This window comes from Ailuropoda melanoleuca, chromosome 9, assembly GCF_002007445.2.
Source record: "Ailuropoda melanoleuca isolate Jingjing chromosome 9, ASM200744v2, whole genome shotgun sequence".
Classification (NCBI taxonomy): domain Eukaryota; kingdom Metazoa; phylum Chordata; class Mammalia; order Carnivora; family Ursidae; genus Ailuropoda; species Ailuropoda melanoleuca.
Window position 1 is genome coordinate 94,458,798 of NC_048226.1, and position 24,680 is coordinate 94,483,477.

Here is a 24,680-nt window from a genome sequence, read left to right on the forward strand (position 1 = left end):
ATGACAGTCTGATTAAGATACAATGGGAAACGTGCTATAGCAGAAGAAAGTTAAGATACTGTAAAACGTCTCAGGGCAAAAACTGGGAGAAGAAAAGATGTTATAGATGATAAAAACATGCAGAAGTGCATTGAAGGATAAGTGTTGGCCAAGTACTTGGTAGCTTGGCTTTCACCCTTAGCAAGAGAGGGTCTGGTATATAGCCACTGAACACCCTCTCCTCTCACCAGCTTCTGTGACTCCCTCTTCCTTGCCCTCCACCCTCCCCCAGCCTCTTAAAGGGCTCCCCAGGTCTTTGCTAATTCAAATTCTGTTTTTCTCCAAGTCCACCTCTAGACTCACTTCCCCCAAGCCCTTCCTGGCTCTTTCACCTTCTTTCTCTTGGCCTTTCAGTACCACGCCTATCATTTCTTAGCCAGAATGCTGGCCCTGCTCTCTAGGACAAAGCTTCTCGAATTTAAGTATTTATTTGAATCAACCCCACGTGTGATTCAGTGGGTTTAGCTCAGGACCTATCTGCTCTTTGACAGGTTCCAAGTGAATCGGGCACCTGAAGATCCTGAACCCCTGAGAAACACAGTTTTAGACCCCTGTGGCTTCCTTCTACTTCTCCATACGTGCTGTCCACAGCCCACGGGGCCTAGCAGAGTGTGTGTGCTCTGCTGAGCGCTCTAGGCGCCAAGTGTCCGCTCAGTTTGGTGATTATTAGATACAACGATTATTAAGGACACTGAGTCAGGAAAAGTGGCTCAGCCAAGTGGATAGAACCGCCCTCTCCGGAAAGTAACTCCTGCGGCGTCAAATGTCCCTGAAAGTCACCAGTGGAGCAAGACGAAATTACCTTTTCTGTCCTCAGAAAACGTTCTGCCATCACCCCGAATGACCTCAGGGCGTCTCCAATCATGCTTTCAGAGAAGTAGAACGCACTGCAAGTTCAACAGCTGGTACAAAAAAAGCCCACGGGTATTCCAAGCACTCAAAGCAATCATGCATACCCTCACAAACTTCATAAAGCCGTGCAAATGTAAGCGCTAATGCACCGCGAGTAAGGATTCGTGGAAATGAATATGACCTAAATCACCAGGGTGCGACGGCAATGCGGAGCCCCAAGTTAATTCTAGGCGAAAGACTACTCTCCCCTAGTCCCCGCCCGCGCCCGATCGCTTCTGGGCGGAGCTCGGCCGCAGGGCCGGGGCGGGGCTGGGTCGCCGGCAACGTGCTGACGTCAGGGCGTGTGGACGCCCAACGCGGCGTCCAGCGCGCAGCTGGGCCGGCGGTGGCTGCTGTCGCTGGCTTCGTTGCGTGAGCCGCGGAGTCTGCGTCCGCTCCCTCGGCCATTAGCCTTTCGCCTGGTCCGGGTCTCCGCGGCCCGGCGCCGGCTCGCTATGGTGCGATCGGCGCGCCCTGCGCGGCCCAGCTGAGCCTCCGTCTGGCGGCGAGCGCGGCTCGGGGTCACCATGCCTACCCGTGAGTGTCCGGCCGAGGGTCGGGTCGGGCAGGGGGCGTTGGGAGGTGGCGGCCAGCTCGGCGCGCACTCCGGGGTGGCCCGCTGCGGCGGCGGGGAAGCCGGCTCAGGCGGGGGAGAGCCAGGAAGTGCCCTCGACCCGCCGAGTTACTTTCGTTTCGGCTTAGCCATCCGCGGGGTGGCGTGAGCCCGTTGCACAGACGGGGAAACTGAGGCCTGAGCGTTAAGGACGGTAGGCTAGTAAGTGGCTGAGCTGGAGCGGCCTAGACCTGTGGGACTTCACAAAGTCCAAGCTCTTTCCCCAGCCCTCTACAGAGCCGGGGGGACTTTGTGGAAATACTGAAAATAACTGCGGTCGCGTCACCTACTCACTTCCTCAGGAACCAGGCATGGCCTGGTGGGACGCAGGGTTCTCGGGGACCCGGGCCTGGCCTAGAGTCCCTCCTCGAGGCACTTGAAGTTCCCGCAGCCTTGCCTTTCTCCCTGTCTGTAACGCGCTGGAGTGGCTGAAATAGGTGCTCTTTTGGGAACTTGTTAGGCGTATGTGCCCCAAAGCGTGGCTGTTGGAGCACCTGCTTCAGATTCACCTGGCTGCTGATTAAAAATGTTTAGGGTTCTTCCCTACGCACACTGTGTAAGACTAGTAGCTTGGGCCCTGGAATCTGCGTGTTTAGTAAGTGGCATTAGTGTTACTGAGGGACCCTAAAGTTTGAAAAAACACTGAATGTTGGGGACACTTGGACAAACCGGGCAGGGCAGTATTAACTAATGACACATTTCAGAATGACCCAGAGAATTGCAATGCGACTTTAAACCCGGTGGCCCATAGATATCTGTTATCTGTGCAAACTAAGGAGACTCCCTAATCTTGGGCAGGAGGAAACAGGATGATTGATTAGAGATTGTTTCAATTAGGGCGCTTTTGAGTAAGTGTTCCATATTGTAAAATCTGTAAACACTTGTAAATACGCTCCCAGTTAGCTCACATGTCTTTGAATTCGCAACTCTTCACTGTCCTTATTTTGGTAGATATACGGGACGCTGGATTTCCAGGTCAGCCTCAAATGCATGTTTTGTCTACGGGTGGGTAAAGAGGAATTATTTCTGGGTATTAGAAAGGTTTATGTAATGCTGTGAATGATCTTGATGAAAAGATTACTTTTTTTTTTAAAGATTTTATTTATTTATTCGACAGAGATAGAGACAGCCAGCGAGAGAGGGAACACAGGCAGGGGGAGTGGGAGAGGAAGAAGCAGGCTCATAGCGGAGGAGCCTGATGTGGGGCTCGATCCTATAACGCCGGGATCACGCCCTGAGCCGAAGGCAGGCGCTTAACCGCTGTGCCACCCAGGCGCCCCAAGATTACTTTTAACTGCTCCTACATGTGTAAGGTGGATTTTGTTTTCTGAACACAGTAATGTGTGTCCTTAACTCATGGTCTTGAATTTTGTATTCATTTAATATGTCAGCAGTTTATTTTTTCATTGTATGCCTCTAGACTAGAGGAATATCATCAGAATTATAATTACTATTTCTGAATTCATGTCATTCAGGAATATTTGAGATTAGCATTGTGCTAGCCTTACAGTCTGAGAAAGGAAAAGGAGGAAATAAACACCAATTCTTGAAAGTTAAGATTTCAAATGGAATTTATTGGTAAAATGGCAAGGTAAGTATGTTATGAAATTAAACACATTCTTAATTCTAAGATTAACTTCACGGAGTGGATTTAGGAAACTTGTTTCTTTTAGAATACATGATTTACAATGCAAAATGAACCATACTGTATTTGCATAGTTAAGAATGCAGATTTTATGACCTGGTTGGAAGGCAAGTGAAATGTTTGAATTATCTGTCATGACTGTTGTTAATATTTATTATGGTACAGTTTCTGTGATTGCATGAAAGTGTGGTACCAGCTGGTAGTACCCCTGTTCATGTTGCTTTTTGTCTCCTTTTATGGCCAGAACCACCAAAAATTGCTGCGATTGCTGTGATTGCTGCGATTGCTGCGGTAGTTCAGCGGACAGTAGTACTTCTCAGAAACTCTGCATGTAGAATAAATTTCAACATAAGCAGAGACAGCAAATTATTATTTTCTTTAGGAATTTCTTTTTCCCCTTTGGGGATGTTCTTAGGAAGAAATCTCTCCAAATAGACTTTTTTTTTTTTTAAATGTCAAATGAGTTCAGAGGCTCATTTGTAAGCCCAGCCAGTTAATCCTTAAGGCTTCGGTGAATAAATGTAATGCTTTTCTGTTGGAGGTGATCACTAGGGTCTCTCAGACTCTATAATTCTGAAAGTGACCCTTGCTCCAGGTCTAGAATTATTCTATTGTGGTTTTGTTGCTTATTTGGAATAACGATACTCTCAGTCATTAAAAGGTGTTAATAAGCAGAATCTGATGGAGCGTGGTATACCCCTGTAGGCTAAGCAGTTGCATTATGTCATGAATGGTAGCTTCATTGGAATTATTTTGAAGAGCCATAAACTCTTTTTCAGAAAGCAACTACCTGCACGGATTTCTGACCGGAAGCTGCTGCGACACAGGAGCAGTTCTGTGGTTATGTCACTATATTCAGCCAGTAGTTTGCAATAATCACGAAGCACAGATTTTAAGAGTGTTTCACTATATGATCTTTTCAAACCTATAAACCTATAATTTGATACATCATTTCTCTAAAGACCTTTATTTCTTCCTGTAGTTTCAAAGGATCATTAAGAAACATTTTGATGTTAAAGATTTTCAAACCCTGAATAAGAATTTGAGCGGAGGGGCGCCTGGGTGGCACAGCGGTTAAGCGCCTGCCTATTCTCTATTACTAATAGCAAGTTTTCAGTTTTCATAACGTGATCAGTACGCTGGAAATGGCTAGTATGCCTATAAAAAGGACAGTCACTGTTACTGCGATTGTGATAGCCTGAACACAATTTTAGTCAAGTTCACTGCACGGCGTATAAATCCTTCAAATTCTGGCTCCTATCTCCTCCAGCCTTATCCCCCACATCATCTCTAATGTCATGTGTCCCATGAGTGGGAACAGACTGAAAGATGAGATCTGGTAGTAAACCAGTGTCAAGCCAAAGGTCACTGTGGGTAAGAAAATTCTTTAGCTGTAACTCTGGCAGTACACATAGGTACTGGGTGGAAGGGTGAGGAGGGGCACAGAGAACAAATGAACACAAAAGGATCCCAAGCCAGGAATAGGTCATTTGCTTGTAATGCATTTCTTTCTTTTTTTTTTTTTTAAAGATTTTATTTATTTATTCGACAGAGAGAGAGACAGCCAGCGAGAGAGGGAACACAAGCAGGGGGAGTGGGAGAGGAAGAAGCAGGCTCATAGCAGAGGAGCCTGATGGGGGGCTCGATCCCATAACGCCGGGATCACGCCCTGAGCCGAAGGCAGACTCCTAACCGCTGTGCCACCCAGGCGCCCCGCATTTCTAAATGGAAACACTTCAACCAGCATCCATCTTTTACTTCACAATTCATCAGTATTTTGTACCTCTTTCATAAGAATGGACTGAAAAATAAATCAACTATAATCAGCCCCATCAGTGGGAAAAAACATACTTGGAATGACCACATTGCCATTGCCTAACAAATTTGACCAGATATCAATGCCAACATCTAAGTGAGAAAAGAAAGCCTTAACCACAAATTACTGAAAGTAGTTATTTACAACAATGGTTAAGAGTTTCAGTTCCTCTTAGCCATACACAATACCTTTATGTAGATTAAAAAAGAGCACATTTTACTGGACCTGTTTTTAGGCAAACTGTCAGCTATGGAATCCCTTTCACATAAGTAGTTTACTAAAAAGGAAGTCTGTGCCTATACAACCAAATATCTACTGAGCACGTCATTGAAATCCTCAGCCTTTTTTTTCCCAGAATCCTGTGACAAGACAGAAGCAAAGGCAAAAATGTTAAATTTTCTTGTAAGTTCACATGTCTGACTTAAGTTTTGGCTAAGCTTACTTTTGTCTTCATGTAATCTCAGAGAAAAAAGTGGGGGAAGAGGGTAAACTATGATCAACTTAGTGCTGGAAAACCAAAAATAAACCTCATCTATGCTCCTTGTGGTTAAGGAGTATAGGGAGGAGATCAGAATTCAAGTTCTGATTCTATCCTGTGTGTGACTTTAGCCAAGTTACTGAAACTTATGGAGTCTCAGTCTCCTGATATGAAAAAGGAAAGAAAATCATTGGATTAAGAAGCTTTAACATTTCTTCCACTCAAATTCTTTTTTTTTTTTTTAAAGATTTTATTTATTTATTTGACAGAGATAGAGACAGCCAGGGAGAGAGGGAACAAGCAGGGGGAGTGGGAGAGGAAGAAGCAGGCTCATAGCAGAAGAGCTTGATATGGGGCTCGATCCCATAACGCCGGGATCACGCCCTGAGCCGAAGGCAGACGCTTAACCGCTGTGCCACCCAGGCGCCCCAGAAGTTATTCTTTAGATATCAACACCTGAAATAAACTTTTTTCCATTAAAACACTGTTAATAAGAGTTCTATAATTTATGATTAGGTTCTTAGCAGGCCTGCCTGTAACATTTGTGAGGCCTGAGTCAAGAATACAGTGGAAGCTTGCAAATCATAGTCTTAATCAGGTTTTCTCAAACTTTGCTCTATTGATGTCTTGGATTGATAATTTTTTCTTTGGGAGGTACGGGGCTGTTGTGTGCTTTGTGAGATGGTTAGCAGAAACTCTGGCCTTTACCTACTAGAGGCTCATAGTAAATCCCCCGTTCCCCAAAGTCTTAACTGTCAAAACTCTCCAGACATTGCCAAATGCCCCCTGGGGGTCATAATTGTCCCTGGGTTGAGAACCACTGGTTTCAAGATAGAAATGTTGTAGATCAGGCTGTGCCTGCCGCCAGGTGGCCTGCTTTCCCATCTGGGGTCCCTGCAGCCTGCTCCCCAGAGATTGCTTTCTCAATCTGAAGGCCCAAAGAAGGATGCAGGGCTGATCGAGAGTCAGCAGTGACCTGTTGGGTCAGGGCAGGGTCTTTCCTGACCCTGAATTGGGGTTGACCCTGTCACACTCCTTCAGGGAGCCTGGGCAGCTTCCCCTTTGTCCATACCTCGCTTTTCTATCTCAGGATTTCCACAGTACCGAGTGCCTCGCAAAGCTGTACTACTGGGATAAAGAGGTAGGTAGGGGAGTAAGCCCAGCGTTCTGGGGAACTCACCTGCCATTGGGGGTGATTTGGAGTGAACAGCTTGAAACAAAAACAACTTCAGCCATCCTTCGCTGGCTGTCTAGGTAGTTGTTTTCAGTGTTGCCTCTCTGTCCCCTCCTCAGCCCAGAGAGCCCTCTAAAAGAAAAAAAAAAAGTCCTTTGTTCTGGGGGGCAGAGGCCCTTTTTTTTTTTCCTGAGTCAAAAATGAAGGTCCTAGTTCTTAGGGGAAAGCTATATTTTACCCATCACGTAGCTCTGCTGTGGTATGGAATGACCCAGTTGTTGTTAATGGGATTTCTGTAGGAATGGGATGGATCACAGAGGACAAATCTGATTTCATGTACTCTATCATGCTCTCTCCCTTTGCATATTTGTTTACTGCTGCCTTCCTTTAGGTATTATTAGATAACATGATTCCAATTTTTATTAAAGAAGAAATCACTATGCAGGTATTTTTATTTTATTTTTTTGGTGCAAAAAAGGTGGTTTAATTAAAGTACAGAGACAGGACCCACGAACAGTAAAAGCTGCTAACATAGGTATTTTTATTGTATTTCTGAATCATACAGTCTTTCTGTATGAACAACCGGTTCTGTTACATATTCCACTTTAAACTCCTTTGGAGGAGCCCCTCCCTGTGTAGGAAATGAGTACCTCTTTATCCTATAGTGGTAATAGAAAGGTTTTTATTGATAACATTGAAGGAAACTGGTCCTTGACATTTTCAGAAATGGAGAGGAGGGCACAGAAAATCCCACTGTGGCCCCCACCACTTGAAGGAGGAAAGGGCAGTCCAGTAGCTAAGATGAGCTGTTTGTCTAGGTTAGGGATTCTTAAGTATTTTTGCAAAATGAACCCTGTTGAGAATCTGATGAACACCATGATTATTCTTCCCCAGAAAATGCAGATTTTAACAAAAAGTTTTGCATATAGTTTCAAGAGATTCAAAAGCATACTGAGATGTATCCCCTGGAAGAATGGAATCAGCCAGAGTGACCATTCTTTGGCCAAAAGCTTTGTAATTCAGGTTGTAGAAGAATATTCTTATTTGCCAAATATATGATGCCATTATTTTTTAAAGATTCAGAAGAGTTTCTGTCTGGTTCTAATGTTTGTTTTTTAAATTTAAAAAATGTTTATATATTGTATATGTATTTTCTATACTTGTATATATGTTACATTTGTATATGTTTATATATATTCTAAGTACTTTTTTAAAAAAAGATTTATTTAAGAGAGGGTGCGTGTGAGCAGGGGGAGGGGCAGAGAGAGAGGGAGACAAGTAGACTGTGTGCGGAGTGGGGAGCCCCACGCAGGGCTCAGTCCCAGGACCCTGAGATCATGACCTGAGCTGGAATCGAGAGTCGGATGCTTAACCGACTGAGCCACCCAGATGCCCCACTCTACATACTTTTTTCTTCTACAGTATTTCCCCCTAATCTTTTACATTATATTTTTATTATGTTTTTATTATGTTTTCTTATCTCTCTGCTAGTCTAATGAAACCCTTTAATTATAATGTAGATGAATATTTAGTAAGACTTTTCTAAATTCAGTGTATATGAAGAGAGTTAATTTAGGAATTGTAGATCGCCAGACAGGGAACGTAAGAAAAGGAAAAATGAAATTGACTCGAATTTTATACTATAAAGAACATTTAATGCAATCACTAAGAAAAAGGTTAAACTGAGTGGGTTAAGTATGCCATTCAGCTGGGTAATGGTGTGCTACTAGAATACTGGATGGGTGTTGCCAACTGCATATCTTCATACTGCCTTCATAGGGGTTAGAAGTCTGTGGGATAGAAGTGTTACAAAAATCTGTGGTTAAAGATTTAAAGAATGTAAAGTTAATACCAAATATTAAAAAAAATTCAATATTTGTAGTATTTACACAAACCAGAAACAAAACACCAATCCTGTGTGGTTAAAACATACACTTATGCTTATAAAAGTCTAGGTACAAACAATTGATAAAGATTTTGGGGGAAAGGATTAAATTTCATTAATAAGGAAATGCTAATTAAAAGCTGAACTCATTTTTGGATTGTCAGATTACCAAAGACTTTTTAATAATAACAACAGGTAAAGGTGGTGAGGTATGGTACTAAAGGCAGAAGTTTAGGGGCGCCTGGGTGGCTCAGTTGGTTAGGCGTCTGCCCTCCGCATGGGTCATGATCTCAGAGGTCATGAATGATTTTTATTTTATTTTTGTGTTTTTCAGATTTTCTATAGTTAGCATATATTCTACAATCGGAAAAAAGCTGCTTCAGGTTTTTTACAGCTTTAACAGAATTTTTTTTAAAAATTTAAATTAAAAAAAAAACCTGAAATGGAACAATAAAGTATTGCCCTGAGCTGGCTTTTCCTTTCGCCCACAGAAAAGAATTTTGATTATTTGATCAAATAGTATTGACTATATTTAGGAAACCATTGCCTTTGTTGTGTGATCGCTATGGCTATCATATGCTAGGTGATGTAAAATTCTGTGAGTTACTTTGAGCAGTGGTTGGTGAATAATGTTGCTTTTGAATAGGAAGTAAAATAATGGGGCTATTTTTTTTTTTAACATTGGTATTTTATTCTGAAAGGAGGAAGAAATAATCTGATTTATTAAGTGATGGTTTCAATCATGAAAACCTGAAAGGTTGAGATGAATCATAATGTGTGGGTTCAGTTTATTGGGAGTTTGTGGGTGTTTTATTATTATTATTTTTTTGGAACAGTTGTGTGTTGTAGAATGAACACAATTATAGGCAAGTATGAATGTTGGAGGTTCTTCCTATGATTAATATGTCAAACCTGTCAAAATTGTCTCATCACTTGTATCTGTCAGGTTCATTCAGTTCTTGAGGTGACTGTGCTCTCGCATATGCTCTAAAGCAAACAGGAGCTACTATAAATTTTCCTCTTTCCATGGAGGCTGTCATGTTCTTCCTTTTGCATATATATTTACTGCTCTTTAGCTTCAGGTATTATGAGATAGCATGATTCTATTTTTATTAAGGAGGAATCACTCAGGTTTTTTTCATTGCACTTCTGAATTAAAAGTTTGCTCTATTCTAAAATTAGGCATTAAATCTTTTGCTATACGGTCTTCAAGAAGACTTGGCTGTCTGAATGGTTTTTATTTATTTATTTTGTTTTTTATTCTTGGTAGGTTATTCAGCTGTACCTTTTTCTTTTCAGTACCTGAACTCTAGGATATTCTTGCTGCGGTAGTTTTCTGGGTAATGCTAAGTGTTCTTCACACCCCTGGTATTTAATTGGCTTTTTGAACAGCTGTCTTGGCAATTTGCTACAAAGTTCTCTGTGCTGTGGCTGCACTTAAACTTTAAATGGATCTCACTCCTGCTGGGCAGAGAAAATGAAATAAAAGGTCAAATTTGCCATCGTCAATTCCTGGAGCTTCATAAACTTTGCAGAAGGTACTGTGTCAGGCTAAAGGATTGGCCTAGAAATTGAAATGAGTGGCTCATTTATGACATATGACTTAAACGGATTTTTGAACTTAGCTATAGTATTTTTACTAAGTGTTTGTTGTATTAAGTGGAAACTCAGGGATACTTAGATGCAGTAGAATTTATGTTAATTGTGCTTGAGACGTAGAACTATCTTGTGGACATGTACATTAGCATCAGTGTGTTGTAAGGACAAGATAGTTGCCTCTTAGGTTATTACCATGTGCTACAAATATGGTTCCAGGAGGGCTTCTGCAGAGAGAAGAGCACTGCAGGTGGATGCACAGTAGCAGGGATTTGGGGTCTAAGTCCTCTGCATTTCTCCTGTTCTCTTAGCTGGGCTCTACTGTGTGGACTTCAGCAGACCAGTTTCTTCTTCGCTTTGCAGCCCCAAGTAGAAACAGACTTAAGGGACTTGTGTACTCCTTGGTGCCTTTGCTCTCAGTTTCATCCTGGTTCTTTGCTTGGTCTTCTAAGGATGAGAGCACCTTTGAAAAGCTGTCCTAGGTTTGTCTTACTGCACCAGGTTCATGAAGTGTAGCAGTTTGCATGCAGGAAGAGAGTGATGGACGCCTGTTCCAGGTCAGTTCTGTTTATACTTCCTTTACAAAAGCTTCGTTCCCTGGCACAGGATTCTCTGTGTTAGTTTCCGAGAATTCCATGTTGTTCTTGATCCATATTGGAGGGTGGCACAGGGGAAGCTTGAGCTACCTTTAGAGCTAAAATTTCCGAAGTGTCTTCTGTGGACGTACAATACGGACTGTTCTGTGAGCGGTGGGCTTCTCTACCTGATCTGGCTTCAGCTGGAGTGGCTCTTTTTATTGCGGGATTCTGCATTTGATTTCAGTAGGGAAATAATGTTGGCTGCTTTTAAAAAATTTGAAATTTATTGTCTCACACAATAGAATATGCCCTCTGACAAAACATAAAGTCCTTTAGAATCAAACGCCTAGGAACCTAGGGGTGCCTGGGTGGCTCAGTCATTAAGCATCTGCCTTCACCTCAGGGCGTGATCCTGCAGTTCTGGAATCGAGCCCTGCATCGGGCTCCCTGCTCCTGTGGGAGCCTGCTTCTTCCTCTCCCACTCCCCCTGCATGTGTTCCCTCTCTTGCTGGCTGTCTCTCTCTCTGTCAAATAAATAAATAAAATCTTAAAAAAAAAAAAAAGCTTAGGAACCTAGAGGCAAAAACCAAAGCCATTTGAACTGATGGTGTCTCACCTGTTCTGCTCTGATGATGTTCAGGAATGGGGTTGTCTAATCTCTCCTTGTAGTCCTTGCAGTCATATGCGCTGTCGTTGTGCTCTTGGAGTCACTTCTCAGCTTTTCTTGTGTTCCGTTTGGATTTCTATTAGGGATTCACTATTCAGCAAGTTATTTTAGTGTCTACATGTGCACTGCTAGGTGGGGAATATAGAGATGAATAAAGCAGTCTCTGGCTTTAAGAATTCTATAGAACCTTGTGTAGATGGCTGTAACACAAAGAAGGAAATGGTGTTGTGGAGTTTAGGGGAGAGACCACAGGGGGATTTTGAGTGGAAGATGGCATCAGAAGCCTGGGGAGTCATAGGAGAAGCATGGATTTGAGGAAAGGGTTTGGGATAAGTCAAAGAGGTAGAAATAACCAGCAGCCAGTTGAAGTAAGTTATTGGTACTGGGGAAAGTGAAGTCTTTAAGGCTGTGTGTGTGTGTGTGTGTGTGTGTGCGCGTGTGTGTTTGGTAATTTTGTCTTAACACATTCAATCCCTACTATGTGTCAGTTTTTATAGACACTGGGGACGCAGCAGTATCCTCATGCTGGACGTGATGAACATTATTGTGGATGTCATGCCCGCTCTCTTGAAGCTTATTAGTCTGGTGGAGAAGACAAGTCAAGATCACATAATTACACTGACCAGACAGGGAACTTTATAAACACCTATCCTTGTTTCCTTTGCCACCATTTGTAGTTTTTGATACAGTGCTTGGCCTATGGTACAAATTCTTTGTATATTTGTAGAATGACTCAAATTACTAAAAGAGAAACACTGGTTGCTATGGAAACACATCAGTGAGGTTGGAGGGAGAACAGGTAGAGGTATTAAAGTACAGTAGTCTGAGTGATGGGCTTTGGACTTGGGTGATGGCGGTGGGGTAGATTGCAGTGGACCAGTCTGTATACTGCTGGGGAAGTACAGTTGACAGAATTAATTGGTTGAGACATGGAGGGAGAAGGAGGAGTTGGGATTCATTCGAAGGTTCAGGCTTGGTCGTTTGGGCGAATTGCTCTTGGGACTTCCTGGAGGAAGGGCAATTGGGGAAATTAAGATGGAATGTAAGTCCATTTTAGGATATGGTAAGTGTGTGATGCCTGAAAGGACATTCAGAGTGCATTTGTAGGAATTGACACTGGGCAAAGTTACTAAAGGGTAGGTTGTAAAGACAAAAGAGGCTGAGGGCAGATCCTTGAGGAACATGTCCTTTTAAGGATCAAACAGGCAGAGGAACCAAAGAGGGAGCAGGTGGGGCATTACTAAAACAAATACCACCACGATAAATGCGTGACAAGAACTGTGTAAGACTCACATGGCAGTCCATTTGTTTATAGTAGCATTTGAAACATTCCAATATAGCAAGAAGAGAAAGAACAAAGCTAGACAGTCATTGTTTGATCTGATGCTATGACAATAATTTATGAAGTGTTAGGAAAAAAATCTTACTTTAAAGCTGAGGTATCTAAAGATGGTTGTATGTCTTAACTGTGATATCTACTGTCCTGTACTTATGTCCTGAACTGTCTCGTACTGCTTTCTAGCTGGGGGAAGAGATTGTCGTACTATATTTAGTTAAGAGGATGTATACTGTTCTATAACTCCTGGGTAAATATGCATAATTGTGCAGTCTGCAAATAGAAATTAAGGCAGCTCCACATATGTAATCTAAAATATTTCATGTAGAACTGAACTATTAACTTAACTTGCTGTGTTTTGTGGAGTTTCATTATTATGTGTATTTGTGAAAGAATTGAATGATTTGCTGGCAGCAGATAGAACTTGCTGATGAACTGCTTTATCTCACAGAAGTGAGAGCCATCAGGCACTTGAGCTGTCACATGAGCGCCTCTGTTAGCTCTTTTGAGCGCTCGGCCCGATTTTCTCCCCTTACACAGCTAATCCTCCCCTTTTTTCCCCCTCTCTGTCCATTCTTTCCCGTGTATTTACTCAGTGTAACTCAGTAAGCAGCCTCTGTTCTCTTTTTCAGCAGCACAGAAATATTGCTGCTCTTTTTGTTGCCGGCCCTGATAGGGTACAGCAACATGCTGGTTAAGGGCTGAACAATTTAAAAAATGTTTAATTCCAGTGTAGTTAACATACAGTGTTATATTAGTTTCAGGTGTACAGTACAGTGACTCAGCAAATCAGTACATCACCCAGCGCTCATCAAGGCAAGTGCACCCCTTAAACCCCATCAGCTATTTAAGCCATCCCCCTGTCCACCACCTCTAGTAACCCCATCTGTTCTCTTTGGTTAAGAGTCTGTTTCTTGGTTTGTGTCTCTTTTTTTCTCCCTTTGCTCCTTTGTTTTGTTTCTTAAATTCCACATGAGTGAAATCATATGGTGTTTGTCTTTCTCTGACTTATTTCACTTAGCGTACATAATGCCCTCCAGATCCATCCATGTTGTTGCAAATGGCAAGATTTCATTCTTTTTAATGGCTGAATAATATTCCATTGTATATGTGTGTGTGTGTTTATGTGTGTATATATCCCATCTTCTTTCTCTATTCATCTGTCAGTGGACACTTGGGCTGCTTCCATAATTTGGCTATTGTAAATAATACTGCAATAAATGTAGAGGTGCTTAAGGGCTGAACAATTTTAAGAGCTCTGTGTCCAGTGATTCTGAGGACATTAGGAAGGGGTGAGTTTAAGTGTGGTTTGGCTGCTGAGCTTTTGTTTGGGTAGCAGTTGATTGAATCACCAGTGTTAATTTTTTTAACCTAAAATTGCATTGTATTTCAACCTTGTTAAACAATTTGAGTATTTCCATAAAAGATAATTTTCCACTGAGTCTTCTGAATTCTCAAGAGTAAATAAGTTTCAGTAGTTGCAGTAATAAAATGAATAGTACAAATCCGTACAGATTTACAGGTTCTTTGTGTGTAACAATACAGAAAGTTGCTGGGTTTTTTCCTTCCATGCATTAGTAATAATGTCTTATCTTCGAACTTGAGGAAAATTTAGTAATACATTGAAATCTTACAGCATCAGATTTTAGTTTGTGATTCATTAAAAAATATTAGACAAGATTAGAGTTTTGATTAACCTAAGAATCAGTTGTGTATACTAACCATAATGGCCATAATGTATGTGTGTAATAAATTGAAAAAGGGACACCTGGGTGGCTCAATCAGTTAAGCATCTGACTTGATTTTGGCGTAGGTCATGATCTCAGGACCCTGAGATCAAGCCCAGCACTGGGCTCCATGCACAGCAGGGAGTCTGCTGGTGATTTTTCTCTCTGTCCCTTTCCCGCTGCCCCTCCCCTTCTCAAATAAATAAATAAATAAATAAATAAATAAAATCTTTAAAAAAATAAAGTAAAAGAAGTCTTAGGCTTTTGATTTAGTGTTACCAAAATCTTGTATATGTCGTGAATGCAAAATGGTTAGAGTCTCTGTGTTTAGTTAGAAGTTTGGGGAGACTGTATCAAACACTGAACCTTGAAGGTTTAAATTAGTAGCTTAATATTTTTTTATTCAACTTTGTACTTAGCAAGGCTTATCAGCGAACCCTATTATTTTGCTATCTTTAAACTTGGGATAAAAAATAACTTAAAATATTCATTCCGTTTAGGTACATAATTACAGTGCTACCTGTCTTTTCCTCTACTGTTTAATCAGAAAATTTAATCATTTCAATTCAAATGAAAATTTTCAACATATGGCATAGACACTGTGGGTGTTGTGAAATTTATAAGAAGACTCAGCTCTGTTGTTATATTAAATGTATTTGTTCTAAAAATAATTTTGGAAGTTACAAACATTCCCAACAGATCTAACACTTTGTTATTCTATGACTAATGAGGAAATACGCATTTGTTAAAATCTAAGTATTTGGGGAATTTTAAAGCTGTTTTGAATTTTGCTTGATATAACTCATATCCTACTTGTGAAATATTCAGAAGATTTTTAATTAAAAATAACTCATATCAACCTAGTTACCTGAGAAACATTTCAGTCATTGCCTGTGGTTGATTCTTTTGCTCATATGGGTGACAAATTACTATCTTTTGATTTAAGGGTATATTTTTCTAGACTATAGTGCCTTAGTTTGTTTAAGTAGAAATGGTATTTGTTGGTGCTTTTTGAATAAGAGCTTAGCTAAAAAAACTTCGGGAACCCTCATCCCTATCTTTTTCCTTATCTGGCTTTTCACTGTGTACAGTAGGGTAGCAGCAGGGGTTTAAACCATGACCTTAGTATTACAGATACACATTAAGATAACAATAGGTATAAAGAAGGAAAGAATTGATTTTTAAGAACACCTTTATTGAGATATAGTTTGCATCCCAGAAAGTTTACCTGTTTTAAATGTGTAGAAAGACTTGATTTTTACTTAAAACAAAAACCTGAGCAATTACCTGAGCAGTATTTATAAATATGAATTTCCAGATGCCCCACTTTTTTTTCCCCTTCCAGATTTGGTTCAGTAAGACTCAACATTTCGATAAATATTAGGAGACTTGGCTAAAATTAAAGATCTGAAATTCCAGTTCTTTTTAATCTCATTGTGAAGAAGAAATTTTTATCTGTGGATTTTTAAACTTAAAGTTTAAGATCATCCAGTATCAGATTACCATAATCACAATACAGTCATATTAGTGGAGGGGAGAATTCACTGGACTTTTTTCTCTGCCTGCTCAAACTGTGATAAAGCAGAGGATTCCTGTGTTACAAAGGAATAGTGGGCTGTAGCTTCAAAACCAGAAATTGCTTAGAGTATGGGTTTGCTGCTAGAATTTGGTGAAAGGTTACATAGAATTGCTTCTGTTAGTCTCCTTACTGGTTTTGGGACACTTGTGCTAGAGTGCTGTGTTGTTACAAGCAGAAACTCACAGTGCACAGTGAGTAGGAGAGCTTTGAGGAATCCTAGGCGGCAGTTGTCATTTAGCTGTGAGTTTGTGAACTCTTGGCATTCTCGCCCCCTTTTCCCAATGGTCTAGGGTTCCATGCAGCTCTTGCTTGTAGTATGGTATGCTGATGATTTGCAGTAACTTTTTGGGGAAGCACTCAAAGAGCCTAACAAAAGCAGCTCACTTTTTCATACACATTCTTGTATTCTTAGGGATATTTTAGAGCTCAGAGTAACTTATAAGTAGGAAAAGAAGATAATTTCTAGCAATGGGATGTTTTGTTATATGACACATTCTCACGCTGGGCGTCACTTCTCCATTCTCTGCTGTCTGACTTGATTTTTGTGCCATGGTAACAGTAGTATAGTCTTTTGGCAACCGCATAATATTTTGACTATGTTGCTTTAGTCTCCATAAACAGAACAGCTCAGGTTTGTTTGTTTGTTTTTAAGCCATCTCAGGAAGATAGTGCAGTGCGTAAACTGTTAAAGAGCACAGGCTCCTAACTGGATCCAGCATTTCTAGTTGTGTGACCTTGGACACTTACCTTTCTGATTCCCTGTGGGTGACCTGTAAACGTTGATTCATCATAAGATGGTGAGCATAAAGGAAGATAAAATTGGAGTATAGTACTCACATATTTGTCGAATGCATTCTGAAAGAACCAGACTGACTAATAAGGAATAAGAGCAGGGAATTCCTGGGGTAAATTAGCCATTTGGTTAGTTCTTAGGGTTTTCTACTGTATTTTGCACTATATCCATGAAACCAGAATTTGTGTCTTATGGAACGTGCATTTAATATTTGATGTTGTGTTAATTTGCCTAGGGCTGCTGTAACAAAGCACAAGCTGAGTGGCCTAAACAACAAATTTATTGGCTTACAGATCTGGAGGTCAGAAGTCTGAAATCAAGGTGTCGGCCAGGTCTTTCTGAGGGCTGTGAGGGAAGGTGTGTTCCAGGCCTCTCTCCCTGGCTTGTAGATGGTCACCTTCATCTTCACATGGAGTTCTCCCTGTATGCGTGTCTGTCTCAATTTCACCTCTTTTGCAAGGTACCAGCCATACGGGATTAGGGCCCACTCTGATGACTTGATCCTGATTTAATTACCTCTGTAAGACCCGGTGTCTAAATAAAGTCACATTCTGAGGTGCTGGGATTGAACATAGAAATTTAGGGGGAGTTATGTTGAACCTCTTGATAGATGTGTTTAAGACATGAAAGTGAAAGTTTTTTAGTTAAAATGTTTCCATTTTAAAAACAATGCTTGTCTATTAAACCTTGATGTAAACTGGTGGCTTGGTTGCTTTTTCTTTTACCAAGACCAAATATTCATTTACCTAAACTTAAGTATACCTAGCCCCTGAAGAAAATTGGTAGAATTGAGGAAAAATTCTTTCTTTCCATATCTCCATCATTTTGTATGCTTTTGAAATGGGGAAAGAATGTTTGAATCTGAATGACTGGAATATCAAGGAATGAATTACATTCTCTGGAGGCTGACTTCAAGTCATTTTGGCATTTGAATTGATTTGAAAGGAATGGTACACATTTGGTTACTATAGAACTTACTGGTCTACACTGTATGAAATTTTACTTGTATTCCTTCCCCAAGGCTGTCGTAACAAGGTAGCACAAACTGGGTGGTTTAGGACAGCAGAGTATTCGCACAGTGCTGGAAGTTACAAATTTTGAAATCAAGGTGTGGGCAGGGCCCTGCTCCCCTTGAGGCTCTGAAGAGTCCTTTCCTAGTCTAGCTCTAGTGGTTGCTGGCAGTCCTGAGTTTTTTAGTTTGTGGCAGCATCACTCATCTCTTCCTGTCTTCTCCTGGCCTTCCCTGTGTGTCTCCATGTGTCTCTCTTTCATAAGGCTACCAGTTATTGATGAAGGGCCTACCCTTATCCAGTATGACTTTGTGCAAAAACTGTTTCCAAACAAGCTCACATTTGTAGGTACTCAGGTTAGGACTTCAGCATATCTTTTTTGGGCAACACAGTGCATCCCACAGTATTTGTTCATTGCTTTAAAAAGTTAGCTTTACTTTTCATGTCTCTCTTTAATCCTCAAATATTCCTGACCAGTAAACGGACACCTTTGTTACCACAGGTTAATGTACTGGAGCCTGACAACTCCGAACTCTCCCACTGTCCTGCTTCTTATGCTATTGCCTTGCTTTTCTAGGCAGAGTTAGCCTTCATTTTTGACTTTCTGTTTTAACAGTTTGTTGCAAATTCTTTTTAAAGTTCCTTATGTCTCATGCTTTATCAACTCTGATGAGTTATGTTTGAAATAGTTGAACCTACTAGTTTAAAACCTGTAGGGGATTTCACTTCCAGTAATCTTTTGTAATTGGAATGCCTATTACTTCACTATTGAATGCATATTATCTATACCACTTTTTTTTTTTTTCTTAAGGTAGGCTATTCTGTATGGATAGAATGGCATGAACAAATGCTTGGGAAGGAAAGAGTTTGGGACTTGATTTGAGAGCTGCGAGTATTGACAGTTTTTATTGTGAAAGAGGTGATGATTTATTTGGGAAGTGAGGCTGAAAAGGTGGAAACTGTGTCCAGGCTTGACTCTAAATCATGTATATTTTATAAAATAAGTGATTTTGGTTTTTGGAGGTATGTTCTGAATGAACTATCTTATAAATTGTCTAATTATGGATACTACATTAGTCATCTTTCCCATTATATTTGCAGTATATTTCTGACATATAATGAAATATTTCATACTCATATTCTTTCTGTGTTCATCTTGCCTTATAAATTTCACAGCCTTTTTAAAGGCATATGGAAAATGTCAGATTTTTTTTTTTTTTCACTTTCACAAACTGGAAATGCCACAGTCAGACAACTTCTGATGAGGAATAAAGGCTGTTTTTTGAGTCTAGGTTTGAACCAAAAATTTCAGTGGACTTTTTTGTTACCTGCATGGCAAGTTAATTTAGAAAGTAAGCATTAAAGAATGAAAATGAGGGAAAAATGGCAGCCTATATCAGCTAGCTAAGGTTAACTAACCTTTGCCAGTGTACAGTGTGGAAAGAACCACGTCCTACAGACCAGTGTATCTTCAGCTTTCCTTAGAAATCAGTGTCCTTTGGGGTGCCTGGGTGGCTCAGTCAGTTGGGTGTCTAACTCTTGATTTCTGTTCTGGTCATGATTTCAGGGTCAGAAATGGAGCCCTGGGGTGCCTGGGTGGCTCAGTCATAGAGCGTCTGCCTTCGGCTCAGGGTGTGATCCCGGCGTTCTGGGATCGAGCCCGCATCAGGCTCCCCTCCTGGGAGCCTGCTTCTTCCTCTCCCACTCCCCCTGCCTGTGTTCCCTCTCGNCTCCCTGTCCCCCTGCTCCCACCCCTGCTCACATGTGTTTGTGCTTGCTCTCTCTCAAATAAATATATAAAATCTTAAAAAAGAAAGAAAGAAAGAAAGAAAGAAAGAAAGAAAGAAAGAAAGAAAGAAAGAAAGAAAGAGAAAGAAAGAAAGAAAGAAAGAAAGAAAGAAAGAGAAAGAAAGAAAGAAAAGAGAAAAGAAAAGAAATGGAGCCCTGCACAGAGTCTGCTTGGGATGTTCTCTCTCCCTGTCCCTCTGCTCCCACCCCTGCTCACATGTGTTTGTGCTTGCTCTCTCTCAAATAAATATATAAAATCTTAAAAAAAAAAAAATCAGTGTCCTTAGACTTACAAGGAAGTGGAAATGGTAGCAAGCATAGGGGAATGAGATAGACTTTGAAATTGTCATTGGTAGATTTAATAGGTTTGTTCTTTCTTTGAGTAATTAAAAATCTGAAGCCTGAAGCAGTGTGAACATTTTTGACATTTAGCTTTTGTTCTAAGTCCCTCTTGACTTGCTTTACTGTCATTGGTGTATCCTGCTAAGAGTTGCTTATTCATATACCATAAAAATAGGCCATGAAAAGAATGTTTAGCAGATAGTTTCTCATGAAAACTAAGGACCAGTGTAGAGGTTATTTATTACCAAAGTATGATATTAGCTTTAAATTTTTTTTTATAATCAGCTTTTTATACCATAGGAATCATTTCTAGATCCTGCCGTCAATAATTTTATATACTCAGAAATGATACTAATTTACATCTATTAAGAAACTAGGGGTGCCTGGGTGGCTCAGTCATTAAGCATCTGTCTTTGGCTCAGGTCATGATCCCAGGGTCCTGGGATCAAGCCCCGCATCGGGCTCTTTGCTCAGCGGGAAGCCTGCTTCTCCCTCTCCCACTCCCCTTGCTTGTGTTCCCTCTCTTGCTGTGTCTCCTTCTGTCAAATAAATAAAATCTTAAAAAAAAACAAAAAAGAAAAGAACACAAGAAATAGGAATATCGGTAGGAGAAGGAAGGGAAGAATGAAGGGGGGGTAAACAGAAGGGGGAATGAACCATGAGAGACTGTGGACTCTGGGAAACAAACTGATGGCTTCAGAGGGGATGGGGGTGGGGGACTGGGATAGGCTGGTGATGGGTATTAAGGAGGGCACGTATTGCATGGTGCATTGGGTGTTATATGCAAATAATGAATCATGGAACATTGCATCAACAACTGGGGATGTAGTGTATGGTGACTAATAAAACAAAATAAAAATTAAAAAAAAGAAACTAAAGTTATTTTAATATAAATCTGAAAATCCGATTATATTTTTTAAACTTTACTCTTTGTGCTGTGTTTAGTACATTAAATGCTTTTTAAGGTACAGTTGTATTAAACCAGATTTTAATAGAAAGATCTCCCTACTTTGTCCTTGATTTTGCATTTCCCCTCATAGCTGTGGCTGTGACTATCTTAAAGTTTTTCACCAAGTGATTTTTTTTTAATCCTTTGACATAGACAGACTAAACTCATAATTACATAGCTTCCTAATGCCATTTCCCTGCTCATACATTTCGGGTTGTTCATATTGTGTACAAAGTGAAACTTCTCATCCATGTGTCCAAGATCTTCTAAAAATTCGAGGCGAGAGAACTCTGTATATTAATATGTGCATTCGTACAGCTCCTGCTAGTTATCATTCTGGTGGGCTTTTTCTCCTAGGCCGCACAGCTGAATCAGGTGCGTTAGTCATTTTGCTACTCCAAGATAGCTTTTGTTTTCCCCAGCCTTTCTGGAATTCCCTGTTAACCTCTGTTCATTTTCTTCCTGTTGTTGAAAGGCTGGGTCATAGATCAGCTCTTTTGCAATGAGAAGCTTTCCTAATCATTTCAGCTCACAAAAATCTTTCCTTCTGATCTCTAAGGAATCGTCTATTTACTTTGCATTCATGCTTGGCTGAGCTCACTGTTCTCATCCTCTGAGAATCAATCTTAGACTTTTCTTGTTGGAATTTAATTTCTCACTTCTCTTGCATTTTATTAATATTGTGTCTATGTGGGTCTTTCTTCTACCCTTTCAAACATACGAGTCCTTGTTAAGTAATATTTTCCACTGCATATATTGGTCTTTCCTTGTACTTCTGCATTACCTTTTATAGTACTTTTCAAATAATTGGTATTCATTAATGTTTGCATTTAAGACAGAATGTCATGTGCATTTTGAGTGAAGAAATCTTAGGTTACTTAGTTTTATCTCTAGTTTGAGTCTTGACAGCAACCGGTAGCTGATCCTGTTGGGAAGCTCTCAGGGAATTATCAATACTTTTGCCTACTTCTATCATAAGTTCTGTTCTTTGCGGGCATCCCATGATGCCATCCTTTTTTATATGTCCTTTCAATATTTGAGTAGTACCTGATATTTAACATTTACTGTGTGACATTCTGTGCTAAGCATTTTTTTAACTAAAGGAAGGAAGGTTTTTGTTAACTGTTATGAATTACATTTAGCAGCTTTCAAATATACCATACCACAGTCCATCTACAGTTAGACCCACAGCAGTTCATTTTTGTAGAATCCATGAAGTAGGGCAAAACACTCTTCAGTTAACAGTAAAATACCTCCTTAGCTCTTGCAGACAGTTAATGCATTGTACCCCATTTCTGACCACTAAAATGTAATGAAGAGCATGCAGAGAATTATAGAAATGATTATGAAGAAATTTTGACTAGATTTCAAAATTCATTAAATAGAAAACATAAGAACATAAAAAGGATACAAATATTCTTTTACAAAAATCTGAATGGAAAAGTTCTAAAGAATAAACGATTTGTTTTCTGTGGCAGAAGGAACTTTATATATAATTTTTTTAAAGATTTTTTTTTTTAAATGTAATCTCTGCCCCCAATGTGGGGCTTGAGCTGAAAACCTTGAGATCAAGAGTCACATGCCGCACCAGCTGAGCCAGCCAGGCGCCCCTTTGGCTGAAGGAACTTTAAAATAAACAAAATCTCCAGATCCTCTCTCTTTCTCCAGATTTTGCTAATAAGGCACAGAACAGAGAACAGTAATGTATACAGTGAACATACCAGCATAATGTTGATATGCATCATGGCTTAAAAATTATGCATGCTTTAAAAATCATGAAAGGCAAAATGGAGCATTAGTTCAAATATTCTAATGGCTGTTTTCAGAGGCTTAATTTATTGATCTCAGATTGCAATGTATTAGTCACAGTTTCAGAATGTATTATGTTGATTCTAAAAGGCCAGTTTGTCTCTTCTGTGATTTCAAGTTTAACTTATTTGTAGATATATACTATTTATAGTTAAGATCAACAGACTATGATATTGCTTTTTTTAATGTTATGGTAGCACATTTCAACAATGATGAAATTTAAGAGAGAAAAAAATGTGTTAGTACCTTATTTTTTTTGTATGATCATGAAATCAAAGCCTTAAACCTTTATTGTGACACAGTAATGCAAAATGAAGTATCATGGCATACACATGGTGCCAAATACTAAAAATTCTATTGAAGCTATATACCTGCCTGCTGCCAAAATTTACTCTCTGTACAGCTCAAGAAACACAACTACAAGTTTGTGTGATAACCACTTTAAATTTTTATGTATTTTAAGTGGGGGTCAAATGCTCTTTTTCTGTTATAGTATTTTGTTTTTATGATTTTATTTATTTATTTGACAGAGAGAGAGACAGCCAGTGAGAGAGGAAACACAAGCAGGGGGAGTGGGAGAGGAAGAAGCAGGCTCCCAGCGGAGCAGGGAGCCCGATGCAGGGCTCGATCCCCGGACGGTGGGATTACCCCCTGAGCCACCCAGGTGCCCCTCTCTTGTAGTATTTTGACTACCACTGATTTAATCTAAAAAAAGATTGTTTTGACTCTCATATATCAAAGAGGACTCCACAAATTTATAAGATTTCGTTTTGCTTTCACAGAAAGGAAAAATGTACATCACTGTAGGCTTGTATTCTAGACATTTCTGAATCCTTACCCTTTCAAAATCGCCCTGAGTCTTTCAGAAATGAGTCAGCCACAGCCCTGTCGTTGAGGAGTTTATAGACCCCTAAAAGAAATGGATCAATAGGTCCCTTAAACACATAGTGGTGGTGGTTGTGGCAGAGAAGAGTGGACTGTGCCCAGCATCAGGTGGTCATCAGCAACTTCCTTGATGAATAATGCCAGGCTGACGCAGGGGGTGAGTAGGTTGGCTGGGGAAAGGAACAGCAAGAGAGAAGCCTGCCCTCTTCTTCATATATGTTAGTTTACTTACGCTTTTGAAGATGTGATATGCAGAACATTGCGTTTTCTCTATCTAACCTATAGAATTGTTAAATGAGCTAAATTCAGAGGTTTGTGGCAATGATTAGAAATCTTCTTTCTAGGTTTTTGTTTTCCCAACTCAAAATTTCTGACCCTGACAATGTTCTTACATCCTAGGTTGAAAAATACGCTATGAAAAGTTTAATATTCTTACTTTAGAAGATTACTTGGTGCCATTGTGGCTTTAGACACAGAAGTAAACATGGTCACCAAAATAAATATGACATTACTTGGTTTATAGGTGGTCCTGCATATACTCGTATAAAATAAAATGCGAGACAGTCTTAGGAGCCAATATAGGTGTATTAAGAACTCACAAATTAGGGTGCCTGGCTGGCTCGGTCAGTAGAGTGTGTGACTCTTGATCTTGGGATTGTGAGTTCAAGCCCCATGTTGGGTGTAGAGATTACTTAAAAATAGAAAATCTTAAAAAAACCTCACAGATCTTTAATTTATAATTTTGTTAGTGGTTGGTGTTTATTGATTTGTGCTTTTTGATCTCTACTTACTGGAAATTGAATTTTCATTTGTTCATTATTTCAATAAAAGGGAAAAAGGAGCTCTGTTAGGTAGATGAGGAAGATATAGGCCCCCCTCTCAGGAAACTCAAACTACTGTGACACATGAAACCAAGTGATAGAACAGACATGGATGTGAGAGTGCAGAGCTGTGAGAACCTTGTCAACTTCCAGCCTTTTAGAACTTCCTGTTCATTGTAACTTCCCCAACATAACTGACAGTAGTTCTGTAACCACAATCTTAAAATTATCTTTCATGATGAAAAATACAGTGTAACAA

The 24,680-nt window shown here is 40.1% G+C and overlaps 1 protein-coding gene across 1 annotated transcript in view; it reads left to right on the forward strand.

Annotated features, from left to right (window-relative positions):
• Positions 1–1,223: 1,223 nt before the first annotated feature.
• EFR3A (EFR3 homolog A) overlaps positions 1,224–24,680 on the forward strand; it is a 100,174-nt gene continuing 76,717 nt past the window's right edge. The window contains exon 1 of the mRNA XM_011222913.3: positions 1,224–1,467. Coding sequence (XP_011221215.1) covers positions 1,458–1,467 — 10 coding nt within the window. The 5' untranslated portion in view covers positions 1,224–1,457. The remainder of the gene's footprint in view (positions 1,468–24,680) is intronic.